The sequence below is a fragment of the Colobus angolensis genome, unplaced genomic scaffold (assembly GCF_000951035.1).
Source record: "Colobus angolensis palliatus isolate OR3802 unplaced genomic scaffold, Cang.pa_1.0 Scaffold59, whole genome shotgun sequence".
NCBI lineage: Eukaryota > Metazoa > Chordata > Mammalia > Primates > Cercopithecidae > Colobus > Colobus angolensis.
Window position 1 is genome coordinate 4397787 of NW_012119487.1, and position 18689 is coordinate 4416475.

The 18689-nt window shown below is 42.1% G+C and overlaps 1 protein-coding gene and 1 pseudogene across 2 annotated transcripts in view; both read left to right on the forward strand.

Annotated features, from left to right (window-relative positions):
• Positions 1 to 18689, forward strand: part of DARS2 (aspartyl-tRNA synthetase 2, mitochondrial) — a 37298-nt gene that overhangs the window by 3998 nt on the left and 14611 nt on the right. The window contains exons 4-11 of the mRNA XM_011962339.1: positions 3433 to 3534; positions 4617 to 4712; positions 5759 to 5882; positions 7144 to 7190; positions 10189 to 10295; positions 11439 to 11508; positions 12948 to 13127; positions 14456 to 14563. Of these exons, the coding sequence (XP_011817729.1) occupies positions 3433 to 3534; positions 4617 to 4712; positions 5759 to 5882; positions 7144 to 7190; positions 10189 to 10295; positions 11439 to 11508; positions 12948 to 13127; positions 14456 to 14563 (834 nt within the window). The remainder of the gene's footprint in view (positions 1 to 3432; positions 3535 to 4616; positions 4713 to 5758; positions 5883 to 7143; positions 7191 to 10188; positions 10296 to 11438; positions 11509 to 12947; positions 13128 to 14455; positions 14564 to 18689) is intronic.
• On the forward strand, positions 1145 to 2667 carry LOC105526365 (annotated as a pseudogene). The gene has a single exon (XR_001004074.1). The product of XR_001004074.1 is annotated as a voltage-dependent anion-selective channel protein 2 pseudogene (transcript).

The following is an 18689-nucleotide window of genomic DNA, read 5'->3' on the forward strand; positions in this document are numbered from 1 at the left end:
AGCAGTTTGGCAATATCAAAACTATAAATGCATATATCCTTTGAGCCATTAATTTCACTTCTGATAAATTATCTTATATCTAGACTTATACAGATACAAAATGACATATGTACAGGGATATTCATTTCAGGATTCTTTTTAATAGAAAAAATTGGGAACCACCCAGATGTCCTCCAATAAGAGACTGGCTTAAAAAATAATGTATATTCTTACAATAAGATACTCTGCTCCGCCATACAAAAAAGAATGAAGAAGTTCTATTCTAATAGCAAAAAAAAATCCAAGGAGTACTGTTAAGTGAAGAACTGGTATTCTTGAGTATACAGAAGAGCAGCTATTAAATTCCAGCACTCTAGTGCTGTCTTCTGTACAAAAACTAGGGGAAGGAGGCAGAATATATATTCAGTGATATATATTCAGTGTGTGTGTGTGTGTGGATTTGCTTGTATATATGTTATGAAATGTCTCTGGAAGGATAAGTTAAGTATCTGGTAACATTGGGTGCTACTGGGGGAAGGAACTGAGGGCCTTGAAAACAAGGATGGGGGGAAACTTTTCACTGTATTTTTTTGTACCCTTTGAATTTGAAGCCATGTGAAGGTACTAACTGCTCAAAAAGTATTTAATTTAATTACCATTGAAATTAGATACAATATGACAGAGTGATATTATGAAAAAGCAATTTTTTTAGTTAAAAAATTCAAGGCCAGGCGTGGTGGCTCACACCTATAATCTCAGCGCTCTGGGAGGCCGAGGCCAGCAAATTGAGTATAGGAGTTGAGACCAGCCTGGGCAACAGAGTGAAACCTCATCTCTACTAAAAATACAAAAAATTGGCCAGGCGTGGTGGCTCACGCCTGTAATCCCAGCACTTTTGGGAGGCTGAGGCGGGTGGATGTCGAAGTCAGGAGTTCAAGACCAGCCTGACCAACATGGTGAAACCCTGTCTCTACTAAAAATACAAAAATTTAGCCAAGTGTGGTCGTGGACGCCTGTAACCCCAGCTACTCAGGAGGCTGAGGCAGGAGAATTACTTGAACCGAGGAGGCAGAGGTTGCAGTGGGCCGAGATTGCGCCACTGTACTCCAGCCTGGGCGACAAAGCAAGACTCCATCTCAAAAACAATAATAATAATACGCTGGCTGGAGGAGGACAGGGTTGCGGCGGGCGGAACGGTGTCTCCTTCACTTCGCCCTCCAGCCGCTGCAGCTGCAGCCCGACCGGGAACGTGAGGAGTGGCTTCAGCAGCTAGCGGAGCGGTGGCTGCGGCCCCCACTCAGGAGACCACCAGATTCCTCTCTTCCCACGGCCTCGCCATGGCGACCTACGGACAGACTTGCGCGCGGCCAATATGTATTCCTCCATCATATGCTAACCTTGGCAAAGCTGCCAGAGATATTTTCAACAAAGGATTTGGTTTTGGGTTGGTGAAACTGGATGTGAAAACAAAGTCTTGCAGTGGCGTGGAATTTTCAACATCTGGTTCATCTAATACGGACACTGGTAAAGTTACTGGGACCTTGGAGACCAAATACAAGTGGTGTGAGTATGGTCTGACTTTCACAGAAAAGTAGAACACTGATAACACTCTGGGAACAGAAATCACAATTGAAGACCAGATTTGTCAAGGTTTGAAACTGACATTTGATACTACCTTCTCACCAAACACAGGAAAGAAAAGTGTTAAAATCAAGTCCTCTTACAAGAGGGAGTGTATAAACCTTGGTTGCGATGTTGACTTTGATTTTGCTGGACCTGCAATCCATGGTTCAGCTGTCTTTGGTTATGAGGGCTGGCTTGCTGGGTACCAGATGACCTTTGACAGTGCCAAATCAAAGCTGATAAGGAATAACTTTGCAGTGGGCTACAGGACTGGGGACTTCCAGCTACACACTAATGTGAATGATGGGATGGAATTTGGAGGATCAATTTATCAGAAAGTATGTGAAGATCTTGACACTTCAGTAAACCTTGCTTGGACATCAGGTACCAACTGCACTCGTTTTGGCATTGCTGCTAAATATCAGTTGGATCCCACTGCTTCCATTTCTGCAAAAGTCAACAACTCTAGCTTAATTGGAGTAGGCTACACTCAGACTCTGAGGCCTGGTGTGAAGCTTACACTCTGCTCTGGTAGACGGAAAGAGCATTAATGCTGGAGGTCACAAGCTTGGGCTCGCCCTGGAGTTGGAGGCTTAATCCAGCTGAAAGATACCTTTGGGAATGGATATCAGAAGATTTGGCCTTAATATATTTCCATTGTGACCAGCAGCAGGCTTTTTTTCCCCCAAGAAGATGATCAAAACAAAGGATGATCTCAACAAGAGCTGTATTTTAAGTATTTAGACAGTTCCTTGTTAGCTGGTTTCTAGTTGAATTGGTTATCTAGTTACCAGTGCTGCAGTCATGCAGTCACCTATACATTATTTAAATGTATTTAACTGTTAAATGCGCTACCCACCAATAATGAAATAGACCTTTATGAAAACCGTGCAATTGTGTGCATGTTTGTTTTTATGTTCCTTTAGAAAATATTGACTATTACCATTGAATGAGATGGATCAGTGGATATTGAGATGAGGTTAAAAATTTTGTTAAGTTCAGCCATTATTACTTTTGGTATCCCAGAACATGACAAATTATGAATAAAACAAATATACATAAAAATAATAATAATAATAATAATACAAAAAATTAGCTGGGCATGGTGGCATGCGCCTATAATTCCAGCTACTTGGGAGGCTGAATTGGAAGAATCTCCTGAGCCCAGGAGGTTGAGGCTGAAGTGAGCCAAAATCACACCACTGCACTCCAGCCTCAGCAACCAGAGTGATACCCTGTGTCAAAAAAAAAAAAAAAAAAAAATTAAAATTAAAGAATTAGATAAAATAAAGAACTTCTATCATACTTACTGGGCAAGGTTGGTTTCTATTGTAATTTTTACTAATGCTTGTATGCCTAAGAAAAATATTAATTATTCAGCTCTTAAGTTTTGAAATAAATAAAGAGCAGTGAATTATCTTTTAGGGATCAACATCCAGAGACGAGTATAGCTAACCCTGGAGAACTCCTTTGACTTTGACTCATTATTGCTATTGGATTTAACTGTCCCTAAGACTAACCCTGGAGACAATTGCTTTTCAAGTATGTGGGACTTGTTTACACTAATAATAGTCACTCTTATCCTTATTTTCCTTTAAGGAAAGTTTTTTTAAAGCTCTTAACTAGTAGCTTTACTTGCTGTATTATATAGAGTCAAAATGGGGATGCAATTTTTACTAAATTTGGTAATAAAGTCATTAAGGAGCAGTCCCAGCCTTTATGGTAATTAAGCTGTGACTATTAATGTTTTTAAAACCATAGACTTACAATTATTGAAGATTCCTGTAAGTTCATTTGTTTCTCAGAACTCTTTTCCCCCTTGTTCTGTAGTCGGCAGCCTCTGTGAAGAAGATTTTATGTGAAGCCCCTGTGGAATCTGTGGTGCGAGTGTCTGGTACAGTCATTTCCCGTCCTGCAGGACAGGAGAATCCAGTAAGTAGTTTCGAAGATAACTGTGTAATTTTTGTTGTATGCATTTGTACTCTCTGTGTACACATTCTGGCAACACATGACTGGACATTAGGCACTAAAGTTGAATAAATTCTACAAATGTGGCCGGGCGCGGTGGCTCAAGCCTGTAATCCCAGCACTTTGGGAGGCCGAGACGGGCGGATCACGAGGTCAGGAGATCGAGACCATCCTGGCTAACACGGTGAAACCCCGTCTCTACTAAAAAAATACAAAAAACTAGCCGGGCGAAGTGGCGGGCGCCTGTAGTCCCAGCTACTCGGGAGGCTGAGGCAGGAGAATGGCGTAAACCCGGGAGGCGGAGCTTGCAGTGAGCTGAGATCTGGCCACTGCACTCCAGCCTGGGCGACAGAGCAAGACTCCGTCTCAAAAAAAAAAAAAAAATGAACTGACAGATTTCAAAATCTTGACTATAAACACACACATCTATGTAAATATGCATGCTAAGTCTTGCTCTGTCACCAGACTGGAGTACAGTGGCACAATCTCGGCTCACTGCAACCTCTGCCTTCTGGGTTCAAGCGATTCTCCTGCCTCAGCCTCCCAAGTAGCTGGGACCACAGGCGCATGCCACCACGCCCAGCTAATTTTTGTATTTTTAGTAAAGAGAGGCTTTCACCATGTTGGCCAGGATGGTCTCCATCTCTTGACCTCATGATCTGCCCATCTCAGCCTCCCAAAGTGCCGGGATTACAGGCGTGAGCCACCATGCCCCGCCCTTTTTTTCTTTGGAGACAGGGGTCTTGCAGTATTGCCCAGGCTGCTCTTGAACTCCTGGGCTTAAGTGATCCTCCTGTCTCAGCCTCCCAAGTATCAAACTGCAAGGATATGCCATGACATTTGTTGATGTCTGAACACATCAGCCACAGATATGCATAAGAATGTCAAAATCATGCACAGACACATATGCTTTATACTATACACTATACACTAGAAGGACTTTGCACATTTTCCGTATGTAAATAAATGCATATGTTCTACAAATGTGTATTTTGTGTATATCCTGATGAGTAATTTTTAAAACACTTCCTTTCTCACTCTCCAAGAAAATGCCAACAGGTGAGATTGAAATCAAAGTTAAAACAGCTGAACTTCTGAATGCCTGCAAGAAGCTGCCCTTTGAAATTAAGGACTTCATGAAGGTACCATCCTCTGTTATTAATAAAATAGAGTATCTAGAAAATGTTGATAACTAGTCAAGTATTTTCAGAGTTTTTTTAAAGAAAACTTGAACTTCTACAAAATTAAACATTTTATTGTAGACACATCATGAAGTGTTCACTTAGTTGTACAACCTCTTGACAAACTGTTCTGGAATAGTGACAGTTCAATAAACTGTTGCAGTCCCTAAACACCTAGACTGTTTTTTCCAACAGATTAAAATGTGATTCTCTCTTTAAAACTTGAGGTGTTATATTATTCAGGTTTTTTGTTGCTATTGTTTAACATTTGAAAGGAAATTATGTCTAGCTTAGAAATGGCCAAATGGGACAGGGGATCCTATACCTATTAAGTGACAAAATGTGTGCTTAGAGCAACTCTTGACTTCCCAAGCATATAAATATAAGTAGGATTACTATAATTTAGAATGTTCTTTGCCAAAGTTTAAGGGGTTGATGGAGCTACTTTTTAGTCAAGTAGGCAAATTTCAGTCAGTGAAGAGTGATATTAATAATAATGAATAGGGCTGGGCGCGGTGGCTCAAGCCTGTAATCCCAGCACTTTGGGAGGCCGAGACGGGCGGATCATGAGGTCAGGAGATCGAGACCATCCTGGCTAACACTGTGAAACCCCGTCTCTACTAAAAAAAAAAATACAAAAAACTAGCTGGGCGAGGTGGCGGGCGCCTGTAGTCCCAGCTACTCGGGAGGCTGAGGCAGGAGAATGGCGTAAACCCGGGAGGTGGAGCTTGCAGTGAGCTGAGATCCGGCCACTGCACTCCAGTCCGGGCGACAGAGCAAGACTCCGTCTCAAAAAAAAAAAATAATAATAATAATGAATAGTAAAAAAATGTAAAATCTGCACTACTGACAAACTTAGAAGTTGTAGGAATTAACAGCATACAGTGGGCTACTTGACGATAGAAACTAAAGACAGAGCTAAAGTTTTTGAAAATTCAAATTTCTAAAGATAATACCTTTCTAATATTGAAAAATATTTAAATATAAAAATCTTTCAATTTCTTTAGAAAACAGAGGCTCTTCGGTTGCAGTATCGCTACTTAGACTTGCGTAGTTTCCAAATGCAATATAACCTACGACTGAGGTCCCAGATGGTCATGAAGATGCGGGAATATCTCTGTAATCTGCATGGTAAGAGAAATGCCTGGATGCTCTTTGGAGCTTTTTAGCATTTCTTCTATTTTATTCAGCAGTTTTATTGTATATTTTCCTTAGCATCAGGTCAGATGTTGCCAGAAGTCTGGAATTCACTCAATGTGTAATATAGTTTTTGAAGAAAAGTTAACATTATTTTAAAGATGATAGTGGCTATTACATTGATTAATGTATGATAGTATTTTCCATCATTATCAAAGGCAGGACAGCCCTTTGGCTTTTTCTATAAGATTTCTTTTCTTTTTTTCTTTTGAGATGGAGTTTTGCTCTGTCTAAAGGGCAGTGGCATGACCACAACTCACTGCAGCCTCAACCTTTTAGGCTCAAGTGATCCTCCTGCCACACCTTCCCAAGTAGCTAGGACCACAGACAAGCATCACCATACCCAGCCAATTTTTTTTTTTTTTTTTGAGACGGAGCCTCGGTCTGTCACCCAGACCGGAGTGCAGTGGTGTGGTCTGGGCTCACTGCAAGCTCCGCCTCCCAGGTTCACACCATTCTCCTGCCTCAGCTTCCCAAGTAGCTGGGACTATAGGCACCTGCCACCACGCCTGGCTAATTTTTTATATTTTTAGTAGAGATGGGGTTTCACTGTGTTAGCCAGGATGGTCTCCATCTCCTGACCTCGTGATCCACCACCTCCCAAAGTGCTGGGATTACAGGCTTGAGCCACCGCACCCAGCCTCCAGCCAATTTTTAAAAATTTTTTGTAGAGACAGGGTCTCATTATGTTGCCCAGGCTGGTCTCAAACTTCTGGGTTTAAGCAGTCCTCCCATTAGCCATCCCAAAGTGCTGGGATTACAGGCATGAACCACGATACCCAGCCAGTTTTCTTAATTCTTTATCATGTGCATACATCATTTTTTGGGAGCTCAAAATGTCATGTGAATTAAACTAGACATCTCATTCAGTCCTGGACTTTTTCTGCTACATTTGTATTATTTCTACACTAATAGAACATTTTAAAAATCAGAATAGTTCAGTAGACAAGAATCCATTAAATATTTAGAATTATTTTATGTGGACAGTATGCTTTATGAACAGAATAGTATTTATGAAAATCTTCAGCTTCCTTCTTAGATTTGTAGAAACCAGCACCAGTAGGCTTGGCAGCTTATTTCAGCTAAAATTCTTAATTAAAGGGAAGCCTCAGATTTGTTGTACTATATTGTGGACATCATATATGACAAATTTCACATTCCTATCTACTAAGTGATAATGTTTCTCTCTTTTTAGGGTTTGTGGATATAGAAACCCCCACATTGTTTAAGAGGACCCCAGGGGTATGTATATTCCTTCAATCAGTCTATTAAATATGTCCTATTAGTTATAAAGCTAGACCACTTTGCCTTTATATTCACTTGGTCCACTTTTATTTTATTTACTGCCTCAGGATGGTCATATTAACTAGGTTTTTCTGAAGAATTGAGAAAATTATTTGGGTATTTTGAGTCAGAACCATTTTATTCCACATAAGTATTCTTTCCTTTGAGTTTTTTTGTTTGTTTTTTGGTTTGTTTTGGGTTTTTTTTTTTTTTTTTTTGATACCGCGTCACACTCCATCATCCAGGCTGGAGTGCAATAGCTTGATCTCAGCTCACTGCAACCTCTGCCTACTGGATTCAAGCGATTCTCATGGCTCAGCCTCCTGAGCAGCTGGGATTACAGGCATGCACCACCATGCCCGGCTAACTTTTGTGTTTTTAGTAGAGACAGAGTTTCACCATGTTGGCCAGGCTGGTCTCGAGCACCTGACCTGAAATGATCCACCCACCTCAGCCTCCCAAAGTGCTGGAATTACAGGTGCGAGCCACCTTGCCCGGTCTTGTTTGAGGTTTAAAGATGTAAATCATTAATAAACTGTTTGTTTGTTTTAAGACAGAGTCTCATTCTTTCTGTCAGCATTCTGTCACTTGAATCCGCCTACTAGATTCAAGCGATTCTCCCACCTCAGCCTCCCAAGTAGCTGGGACTACAGGTGTGTGCCACCATGCCCTGTTAATTTTTGTATTTTTTCTTTTTTTTTTCTTTTTTAAGATGGAGTCTCGCTGTTACCCAGGCTGGAGTGCAGTGGTGTGATCTCGGCTCACTGCAAGCTGTGCCTCCCAGGTTCATGCCATTCTCCTGCCTCAGCCTCCTGTGTAGCCGGGACTACAGGTGCCCGCCACCATGCCTGGCTAATTTTTTGTATTTTTTAGTAGAGATGGGGTTTCACCGTGTAGCCAGGATGGTCTCGATCTCCTGACCTCGTGATCCATCCACCTCGGCCTCCCAAAATGCTGAGATTACAGGCATGAGCCATTGCGCCCGGCCAATTTTTGTATTTTTTTTAGTAGAGATGGGGTTTCGCCACGTTGGCCAGGCTGGTCTCAAAATCCTGACCTCAGGTGATCCACCTGCCTCAGCCTCCCAAAGTGCTGGGATTACAGGTGTGTGCCACCACGCCCAGTCAATGAATTGGTTCTTTAAGAACAAATCTCTTGGCCAGATGCAGTGGTTCATACATGTAGTCTTAGTACTTTGGGAGGCTGAAGCAAGGAGGATGACTTGATTCCAGGAGTCCAAGACCAGCTTGGGCAACAAGACCCTATCTCTTTAAAGAAAAAAAAAAAAATGGAAGAGGAAAAAAAATTAAAGAATAAATCTCTCATATATTAAAAATTGACATTTTTCGGCCAGGCGCAGTGGCTCACACCTGTAATCTCAGCACTCTGGGAGGCCAAGGCGGGCAGATCTTGAGGTCAGGAGTTAGAGACCAGCCTGGCCAACCATGGCCAATATGGTGAAACCTCGTCTCTACTAAAAGTACAAAAATTAGGCCAGGCACTGTGGCTCATGCCTGTAATCCCAATACTTTGGGAGGCCAAAGTGGGTGGATCACCTGAGATCAGGAGTTCAGGACCCACCTGACCAACATGGTGAAACCCTGTCTCTACTGAAAGTACAAAAAAAAATTTAGCCAGGCGTGGTGGCAGGCACCTGTAGTCCCAAATACTCAGGAGGCCAAGATAGGAGAATCGCTTGAACCCAGGAAGTGGAGGTTGCAATGAGCCAAGATCATGCCATTGCACTCCAGCCTGGGAGACAGAGCGAGACAACAACTCAAAAAAAAAAAAAGCCAGGTGCAGTGGCAGGAACCTGTAATCCCAGCTACTCGAGAGGCTGAGGCAGGAGAATCACTTGAATCCAGAAGGCAGAGTTTGCAGTGAGCCCAGATTGTACCACTGCACTCCAACCTGGGTGACAGACCAAGACTCTCTCTCAAAAAGAAATTCTTTTTCTTTTTTTTTTTTTTGAGACGGAGTCTTGCTGTGTCACCCAGGCTGGAGTGCAGTGGCGCGATCTCGGCTCACTGCAAGTTCCGCCTCCCGGGTTCACGCCATTCTCCCACCTCAGCCTCCGAGTAGCTGGGACTACAGGCGCCCGCCACCTCGCCCGGCTAGTTTTTTGTATTTTTTAGTAGAGACGGGGTTTCGTCGTGTTAGCCAGGATGGTCTCGATCTCCTGACCTCGTGATCCGCCCGTCTCGGCCTCCCAAAGTGCTAGGATTACAGGCCTGAGGCACCGCGCCCGGCCAAGAAATTCTTTTTAATAAATAAAAATGGACATTTCTGGCCAGGGGCAGTGGCTCACACCTGTAATCCCAGCACTTTGGGAGGCCAAGGCGGTCAGATCACGAGGTCAGGAGTTCAAGACCAGTCTGGCCAACATGGCGAAACCCCATCTCTACTAAAATTTCAAAAATTAGCGGGGTGTGGTGGTGGCAGACGCCTGTAATCACAGCTACTTGGGAGGCTGAGGCAGGAGAATCACTTCAACCCGGGAGGCGGAGATCGCAGCATGCCAAGATTGTGCCATTGCACTCCAGCCTGGGTGACAAGAGCAAGACTCTGTCTCAAAAAAAAATGACATTTCTAAACATTAATATTTACTCTATTTATACAGTCTATGAAATTATAAAACTACAGTTTAATTTGGAAATGCAATTAGGAATTACTTGGATAGGAAATGATACACAAAATTCATTCATCTAGTAACAGAATTGGAAATTCAATTCCACAAGTATAAACTTAACACCTATCACATATAATGGTGTTTAAAGCCTATTATGTGCAAGTCTTTTTAGGGACTCAAAGATAAGTGGGAAATTATCTCTGTCATTGTAGGAACTTTGTTCTTTAGTCATTCATTGATAAACTGAAGTAACAGCTTCTACTAGTCAGTTATATCTTGGGTTTATTTTTGTTTTTTAATAATCTGTCTTCTCTCTCTCTTTGAAAGGGTGCCAAAGAGTTTTTAGTACCATCCAGGGAACCTGGAAAGTTTTATTCTCTCCCTCAGAGTCCTCAACAGTTTAAGCAACTTTTGATGGTTGGCGGTTTAGACAGGTGAGCTTTTTTTTATGGTAGCAGTTGTCAGAGAAGGAAAAGAGAAAAACAAAGGGAAAAAAGGAAACACAAAATCCTCTCTGTTCTCAAGAGAAGGATAGAAAATTTTTGAGAGTTTGGAGAATACTTATAAAATACCCTCATAATTCGTAATAATCCTTTATTAAAGGTTTATTGGGTGGCCACCACGTACAAAGCTCTGTGCTAGTAGATGTGAGAGGGGATTTAAACAACAACAACAACAACAAAAGAATAGGTTCTGCTCTCAAGGTGTTAAGGCTAGTAAGCCAGAACAGGATAATGAATAAAACCAACTGTGATATAAACCAAATGTAAATGTATTGAGATTTGCAAATTAGGTATTAAGAGCTTTAAAATTACATTGTTTGAGGAAATTTAGAAAACTTTGTGAGCTAGACCTTTGAGGACAGAGCTACATTTCAGCAGTTGAAGATGAGAGTTGGAATGGCATAGCACAGAAAGTCTCATGTGTATCCATGGTACAGTAAGTATTTCACTTTGGTCAAAGCGAAAGAGTATATATGAAGAAGCATGGACTAAAAAAAATGTTTTAATAAAAAGAACTGGCATGGACTGATTTGCATGCCAGTCTAATGTACAAACATCCAGAGATGCCGGTGTTTATTTTGAAAACAATATTAGAACAACTTCTCATAGGTCAGCTGTATATCTAATTCTATTAAAGTGTCATAAAAAATAAAAGTATTTCTTACTTTTTTTTTTTTTTGAGACAGTCTTGCTCTGTCACCCAAGCTGGAGTGCAATGGCGCAATCTCGGCTCACTGCAACCTCCGCCTCCCAGGTTGAAGTGATTCTTCTGCCTTCGCCTCCCGAGTATCTAAGATTACAGGCACACACCACCGCGCCCGGCTAATTTTTGTATTTTTAGTAGAGACAGGGTTTCACCATGTTGGCCAGGCTGGTTGTGAATGCCTGACCTTGCAATCTGCCCGCCTCGGCCTCCCAAAGTGCTGGGATTACAGGCATGAGCCACCATGGCCAGCCCTTCTTACATTTTTTAAGTATCATTGTTTTATAACTTGCATTGCCTTAAACTTTTGGGAAAAAGTGTATATGTCTTCCTAGAATCATGACTCTATTAATGCTATTTCTCAATTGTAGATATTTTCAGGTTGCCCGATGTTATCGAGATGAAGGTTCAAGACCAGACAGACAGCCTGAATTTACTCAGGTACAAAGTTATATTCACTTGTTTCTTAAAATTCAGGCTATTTTGAAAATAGTTTTTTTGTTTGTTTGTTTTTTGTTTGTTTGTTTGTTTGTTTTGAGACAGATTCTTGCTCTGTCACCTAGGCTGGAGTGCAGTTGCGTGATCTCGGCCCACTGCAAGCTCTGCCTCCTGGGTTCACACCATCCTCCTGCCTCAGCCTCCTGAGTAGCTGGGATTACAGGCGCACACCGCCACGCCTGGCTAAGTTTTTGTATTTTTAGTAGAGACGGGGTTTCATCATGTTCACCAGGATGGTGTCTATCTCTTGACCTTGTGATCCACCCGCCTCGGCCTCCCAAAGTGCTGGGATTACAGGCGTGAGCCACCGCGCCCAGCCTAAAATAGTATTTTCAAGACCAGTGCAGTATTAATACTTTACTTCTCATTACATTTTATCCATCAGATAGTTAATTAAACTCACCTGCAGTTGAGAAACTATTCAGTTTTTTAATCTATTGCATGTGTCCTTTTTTTAAATTTTTTTCTTTCCTTGGATAGCACAGGGGCCACACTGTCATTCCAATATTAGTATATGTGCTGCCAAAGCGAGTATGTGTCCTTTTCATAAAGAATGCGTTCAGCAAGTAAGGAATGCCAGAAATTCCTAAAGTGTTCTAATGTTCATGATAAAGTCCTTAAAACAAATCTCTTATATATTAAGAACGAATAATTTTATATATTGATATTTTAATCTAATATGTGGACTTACCAAAGCTATTATGATTTGCTTTCTGTATAATAGCATTTTATTTTATTTTTATTTTTATTTTTTTTTTTTTGAGACAGAGTCTTGCTCTGTCTCCCAGGCTGGAGTGCAGTGGCACAATCTTGGCTCACTTCAGCCTTTACCTCCCGAGTTCAAGCAATTCAACTGCCTCAGCCTCCCAAGTAGCTGGGACTACAGGTGCGTGCCACCATGTCTGGCTAATTTTTTGTGTTTTTATTAGAGATGGGGTTTCACCATGTTGGCCAGGATGGTCTAGATCTCCTGACCTCGTGATCCACCTGCCTCGGCCTCCCGAAGTGCTGGGTTTACAGGCGTGAGCCACCATACCTGGCCAATAGCATTTTAATCATGTGTTGAAGTGAAAAAATTATGAGCTTTGGAGTTGGACAGACCTGGGATCAGATGTAGCTTTGCTGCTTACTAATTGCACATACGCAAATAAGTAACTTAGTTCTCTGAGCCTTCAGCCATGCAATAGTTGTGAGAACTAAACAAGTTAATGTATGTAAGGCCATTAGCACAGTGTCTGACATAAAAGAGATGTACAATAATATTTATACTCTCCGCATGTATTATTTATGTGCAAAATTCTATAGTAACTTGAAAGCAGAAAAATATATAAACATGTATATACTGTGGCTAAATTAGTTTCCATATGTTACTTTGGTTTCAGATTGACATAGAGATGTCTTTTGTAGACCAGACTGGGATCCAGAGTTTAATTGAGGGTTTGCTGCAATATTCCTGGCCCAATGACAAAGATCCTGTGGTTGTTCCTTTTCCCACTGTGACTTTTACTGAGGCGCTGGCCACCTATGGAACTGATAAACCTGACACTCGCTTTGGCATGAAGGTACTTATCTTCACTTTTCTAGGACTCTGTCCCCAAATAGTCCTGCAGTCTTTTTAAACCACTTTGAAATTGACAAGTGTTACACACTGTTAGAGGATATTTTTGTGACCTTGTTACCTTTGTTGTTACAGAGCTAGAGCAAGAGAGAATAATAGCATGTTAGCAATACAGTGCTTTCTATCTATCATGTTCCAAGATCCATTTCCAAGAGCAACATTCTTGCTATAAAGTTTTTATTACTTGGAAGTTACTGATTATATGGATATGAATGGTAACTTGAAAGAAAAAATAACTATTCTTTCCTTTTCAGTTTTTTTTTAAAGCCAAGGAGTTATTAAGTTTCCTTGGTCCATAAAAATTTCAAACATATGACAACGTTTATTCAAATTATTAATATCTGTAAGTATTTAAGGCAGGGGTAGAATTTATATAGAACAGTTTCATTACCAGACCTCTACTTGTTTGCTCTTAAAGAGCAATATCCCTTGAGCCCCATAATGCTGGTGACATTTCTATATCTCAGTTCTCAGTGCACGTTCTTTAGAAATTGAGTCCTGCCTGGTCTGTGAATAGTCAGTGCTCAATTCTTAGAATGAAAAAAATACAATACACAAAAAGTCATAACTACCAACTTATAGCTGCCAACTCAACTACTTCTTGTTTCTTCGTTTGTAATATGGAATAGTGGTTCTTTTTTTATTTTTTTTTGAGACGGAGTCTTGCGCTGTTGCCCAGGCTGGAGTGCAGTGGTGAGATCTTGGCTCACTGCAACTTCCACCTCCTGGGTTCAAGTGATTCTCCTGCCTCAGCCTCTCGAGTAGCTGGGACTACAGGTGCGTACCACCACACTGGCTAATTTTTGTATTTTTAGTGGAGATGGGGTTTTGCCATGTTGGCCAGACTGACCTCCTGACCTCAGGTGATCTGCCCACCTCAGCCTCCCAAAGTGCTGAGATTATAGTGTGAGCCTCTGCGCCAAGCCTGGAATCTTAATCTGGTTCTTAAATCAGACTGCTTAGGTTAAATTCTGGCTCTGCCACTTACTAGCTATGCCATCTTGGGCAAGTTCCTTATTTCTGTGTCTTGGTTTCATCTATGAAATAGGGATAATAAAGAGTGCTAACCTCATAGTTTTATGCAGATTAAATGAATGAGTATATGTAAAACACTGGTCATATTGCTTAACCCATGGTAAACACTCTTTGAATGTAGTCTATAAATGTTAAATTATCAAGATCTATTCTCTTCTTTAAAATCTTGTTTGTAAAATGTTTTCAGATAAAAATTACTTCATATTTAGTTATCTCTTTTTGTTACCCATTTTCCAGATTATAGATATCAGTGATGTGTTCAGAAACACAGAGATTGGATTTCTTCAAGATGCACTTAGTAAGCCCCATGGAACTGTGAAAGCCATATGTATCCCTGAAGGAGCAGTAAGTGAAGTATAGTTCTGTGTTTCTCTAGAATGTATGCTTTGGAAGTAACTTTGTTCAATACTGTCATATTTAAACTTCAGAAAGAACAATTCTTTTTAAATAAAAATAGGTATTTTTGCTGGGCGTGGTGACTCATGCCTGTAATCCTAGCACTTTGGGAGGCCAAGGTGGGTGGATCACTTGAGGTCAGGAGTTCAAGACCAGCCTGGCCAACATGGTGAAACCCCATCTCTACTAAAAAATTAGTCAGGCGTGGTGGCAGGTGCCTGTAATCCCAGCTACTTGGGAGGCTGAGGCAGGAGAATTGCTTGAACCTGGGAGGTAGAGGTTGCAGTGAGCTGAGATCACACCATTGCACTCCAGCCTGAACAAGAACAAAACTCTGAAAAAAAAAAAAAATTAGGTATTTTTATACAGAGTCTAAAAGTGTTTCTAAAACTATAAGTAGAGAACAATAAAATCTTATGAATGTGAGTTTACGTTCCAGATCCAGGGTGTTTTTCTCCCCCCCCCCCTTTTAAACGGTGCTATCAGCCAGGCATAGTAGCTCATGCCTATAATGCCAACACTGTGGGAGGCCAAGGCAGGAGAATTGCTTAAGCTCAGGAGTTCAAGACCAGCCTGGGGAACACAGACCTCGTCTCTACAAAAATTATCTGGCGTGGTGGCTCACACCTGTAGTCACAGCTATTCGGGAGGCTGAGGTCAAAGGATCACTTGAGGCAAAGAGTTCAAGGCTGCAGTGAGCCATGATTGTACCACTGCATTCTAACCTGGATAACAGAGCAAGACTCTGTCTCAAAAATAAGTAATAGGCCGGATGTGGTGGCTTACGCCTGTAATCCCAGCACTTTGGGAGGCCGAGACGGGCGGATCACGAGGTCGGGAGATCGAGACCACCCTGGCTAACATGGTGAAACCCCCGTCTCTACTAAAAGTACAAAAAATAGCCGGGCGCGGTGGCGGGCACCTGTAGTCCCGGCTATTTGGGAGGCTGAGGCAGGAGAATGACGAGGTCAGGAGTTCGAGACCATCCTGGCTAACACGGTGAAACCCCGTCTCTACTAAAAAATACAAAAAGCTAGCCGGGCGAGGTGGCTGGTGCCTGTAGTCCCAGCTACTCCGGAGGCTGAGGCAGGAGAATGGTGTAAACCCGGGAGGCGGAGCTTGCAGTGAGCTGAGAGCCGGCCACTGCACTCCAGCCCAGGCGACAGAGCGAGACTCCGTCTCAAAAAAAAAAAAAAAAAGTAATAAACGTTGCTATGTAGTACTCCTGTACTTCATTGTAGATACTGTGTGAGCATAAAATAATAGGTAGTATTCTGTCTGCAGCCTCAGTTGTCTATCTCTTAGCCCTGTATCAGCGCCAGCATGGCCATTGCATGTTGATTCTTGATCTTCTGAGAGTTCTCATCTAAATTGCATTAATAACAGGGAAATAAAAGGAGATGGAGCTAAAAAAGCAAAAAGGAAGGGGAAGAGGGGGTAGGAGAGAGAGAGAATGGTTGGGCTGAGCAAGCATTGACTAACGCAATGGTACACACCTCTTTTCTATAGGTAGTACATCTGCTTTAAAAGTAATTTCATAAGAAGCATTCCAGTTATATTTTAAATAAGATTGTGATTTTGAAAGTCTATACTCATTTGGATACATAAGCAGTATATTCAGAATGGAGTAAGAACTCAGTCTCATTACTTTCTTTTTTTTTTTTTTTTAGACGGAGTCTTGCTCTGTCACCCAGGCTGGAGTACAGCGCTGCGATCTTGGCTCACCGCAACCTCCGCCTCCCAGGTTCAAGCGATTCTCCTGCCTTAGCCTCCTGAGTAGCTGGGACTACAGGCACATGCCACCACGCCTGGCTAAGTTTTCTTTGTATTTTTAGTAGAGATGGATTTTCACCATGTTAGCCAGGATGGTCTTGAACTCCTGACCTGAGGTAATCCACCTGCCTCAGCCTCCCAAAGTGCTGGGATTACAGGTGTGAGCCACCATGCCTGGCCTCTCATTACTTTTTATTTACTTCATATATCCAGTAAAATGTAATTTATTGTCATGCTGGGCACGGTGGCCCACGCCTGTAATCCCAGCACTTTGGGAGGTCAAGGCAAAACCCTGTCTCTACTAAAAATAAAAAAATTAGCTGGGCATTGTGGTGGGTGCCTGTAATCTCAGCTACCTGGGGGGCTGAGGCAGTAGAATCACTTGAGCCCAGTAGGCAGAAGTTGCAGTGAGCACGAGATCACACCACTGCACTCCAGCCTGCATGACAGAGCAACACTCCATCTTAAAAAAAAAAAGTAATTTATTGTGCATACTATAGTCCAGGCATAAGAAATATGTTCAGGTAAGCTCAGTATGATATTTTGCCTATTATTATGTACACCATTTCAAGTTTGTCTGTTCTTTCTCAAGTACATATAAGAACTGCAGGAGTGTGGATCATGTTTTCATCTTTTTATACCTCCCATACCTAGTTAAATGCTGCATGAATATAGTTAATGATGCATGGCTGATGGTAGAAATAAGATGATTAAAATATGATTTCACAAATGACATGATTTATTGCCATACAAAGAAAATTTTTTCTTAGGTTCACAATGCTTAAAAGAGAGAGAATAAGAGCCAGGCGTGGTGGCTCACACCTGTAATCCTAGCACTTTGGGAAGCCGAGGCAGGCGGATCACGAGGTCAGGGGATCAAGAGCAGCCTGGCCAATACGATCTGTACTAAAAATTTTAGTACGTCTGTACTAAAAATATAAAAATTTAGCCAGGTGTGGTGGCAGGCACCTGTAGTCCCAGCTACTCAGGAGGCTGAGGCAGGAGAATCGCTTGACCCCTGGAGGCAGAGGTTGCAGTGATCCGAGATCGCATCACTGCACTCCAGCCTGGGCAACAGAGTGAGACTCCGTCTCGGAAAAAAAAAAAAAAGAGAGAGAATAACATGAATAATCCTCACAGGGAAAACAGTAGCTGAGGTGTATTAATCACATAGCGTGTGAGTTCCAAAATTATTAAAGTCCACTTATTAGGATGGAAGGGGGAAAGTAATGTCTAATTAAAGTTTGAGGTGTACTCTTATATGAGCAGTTCTTGGGAGAAGCTGGTTTGACCACCACAGTATAGACTACACCTAAGGTCCCTCGATGCTAGAGGGCAGTGCCAGTGTGGGTGGGCAAGGCTTCGGAGATTAGCTCCAAGGCTAACGGTGTCACCCATCTCTTGGCTGTAGGAGAAGCAGTTGACAGAGTATATCCCGTCACAGCATGTGCTATCAAAGTGTCTGCGGAACTCTTAAGTTTATATGTATTTTTGAAGTCCAGTAGTTGAGGTCAGTAATTCACACATGGGTATTATGATAAGGTTTGAGGTAACATTCCTGGGGGGAAGAGGGAGTTGACTCCCAAGTTCTCACATAGGGGATCTGATAAGACATCATGCTCTCAAAGGGAGGGGGAATACACCCCAAAACATCAAACTGTGTAAGTGTTTGGATCACTTCCAAGTTATGTAACATGATAACCATAATGTCTCATTTGAAAGACCTTGAGATAATTTCAAAAAAGATAGAATTTTAAGAAACCTCAAATAATCAAATTCTGAATCCTTTCATTGATCTGAAAGTTTTCTTTCACAATTCAGTTGTAGACATTCATGTTGAACATTTATCCTGCATATTAGATATAAAGGGTCTTCTGTGGAATACATTCACAGCTATTTGCAATAAGAGCTGCATGCCCAGGGCGGTGGCTCACACCTGAAATCCCAGCACTTTGGGAGGCCAAGGTGGGCAGATCACATGACGTCAGGAGTTCAAGACCAGCCTGGTCAACATGGTGAAACCCCATCTCTACTAAAAACACAAAAATTAGCTGGGTGTGGTGGCAGGCACCTGTAATCCCAGCTACTTGGGAGGCTGAGGCAGAAGAATCGCTTGAACCTGGGAGGTGAAGTTTTCGGTGAGCCGAGATCACGCCACTGTACTCCAGCCTGGGTGACAGAGCTAGACTCCATCGCGAAAAAAAATTTTAAAAAGTTGCAGGCCGGGCGCGGTGGCTCAAGCCTGTAATCCCAGCACTTTGGGAGGCCGAGACGGGCGGATCACGAGGTCAGGAGATCGAGA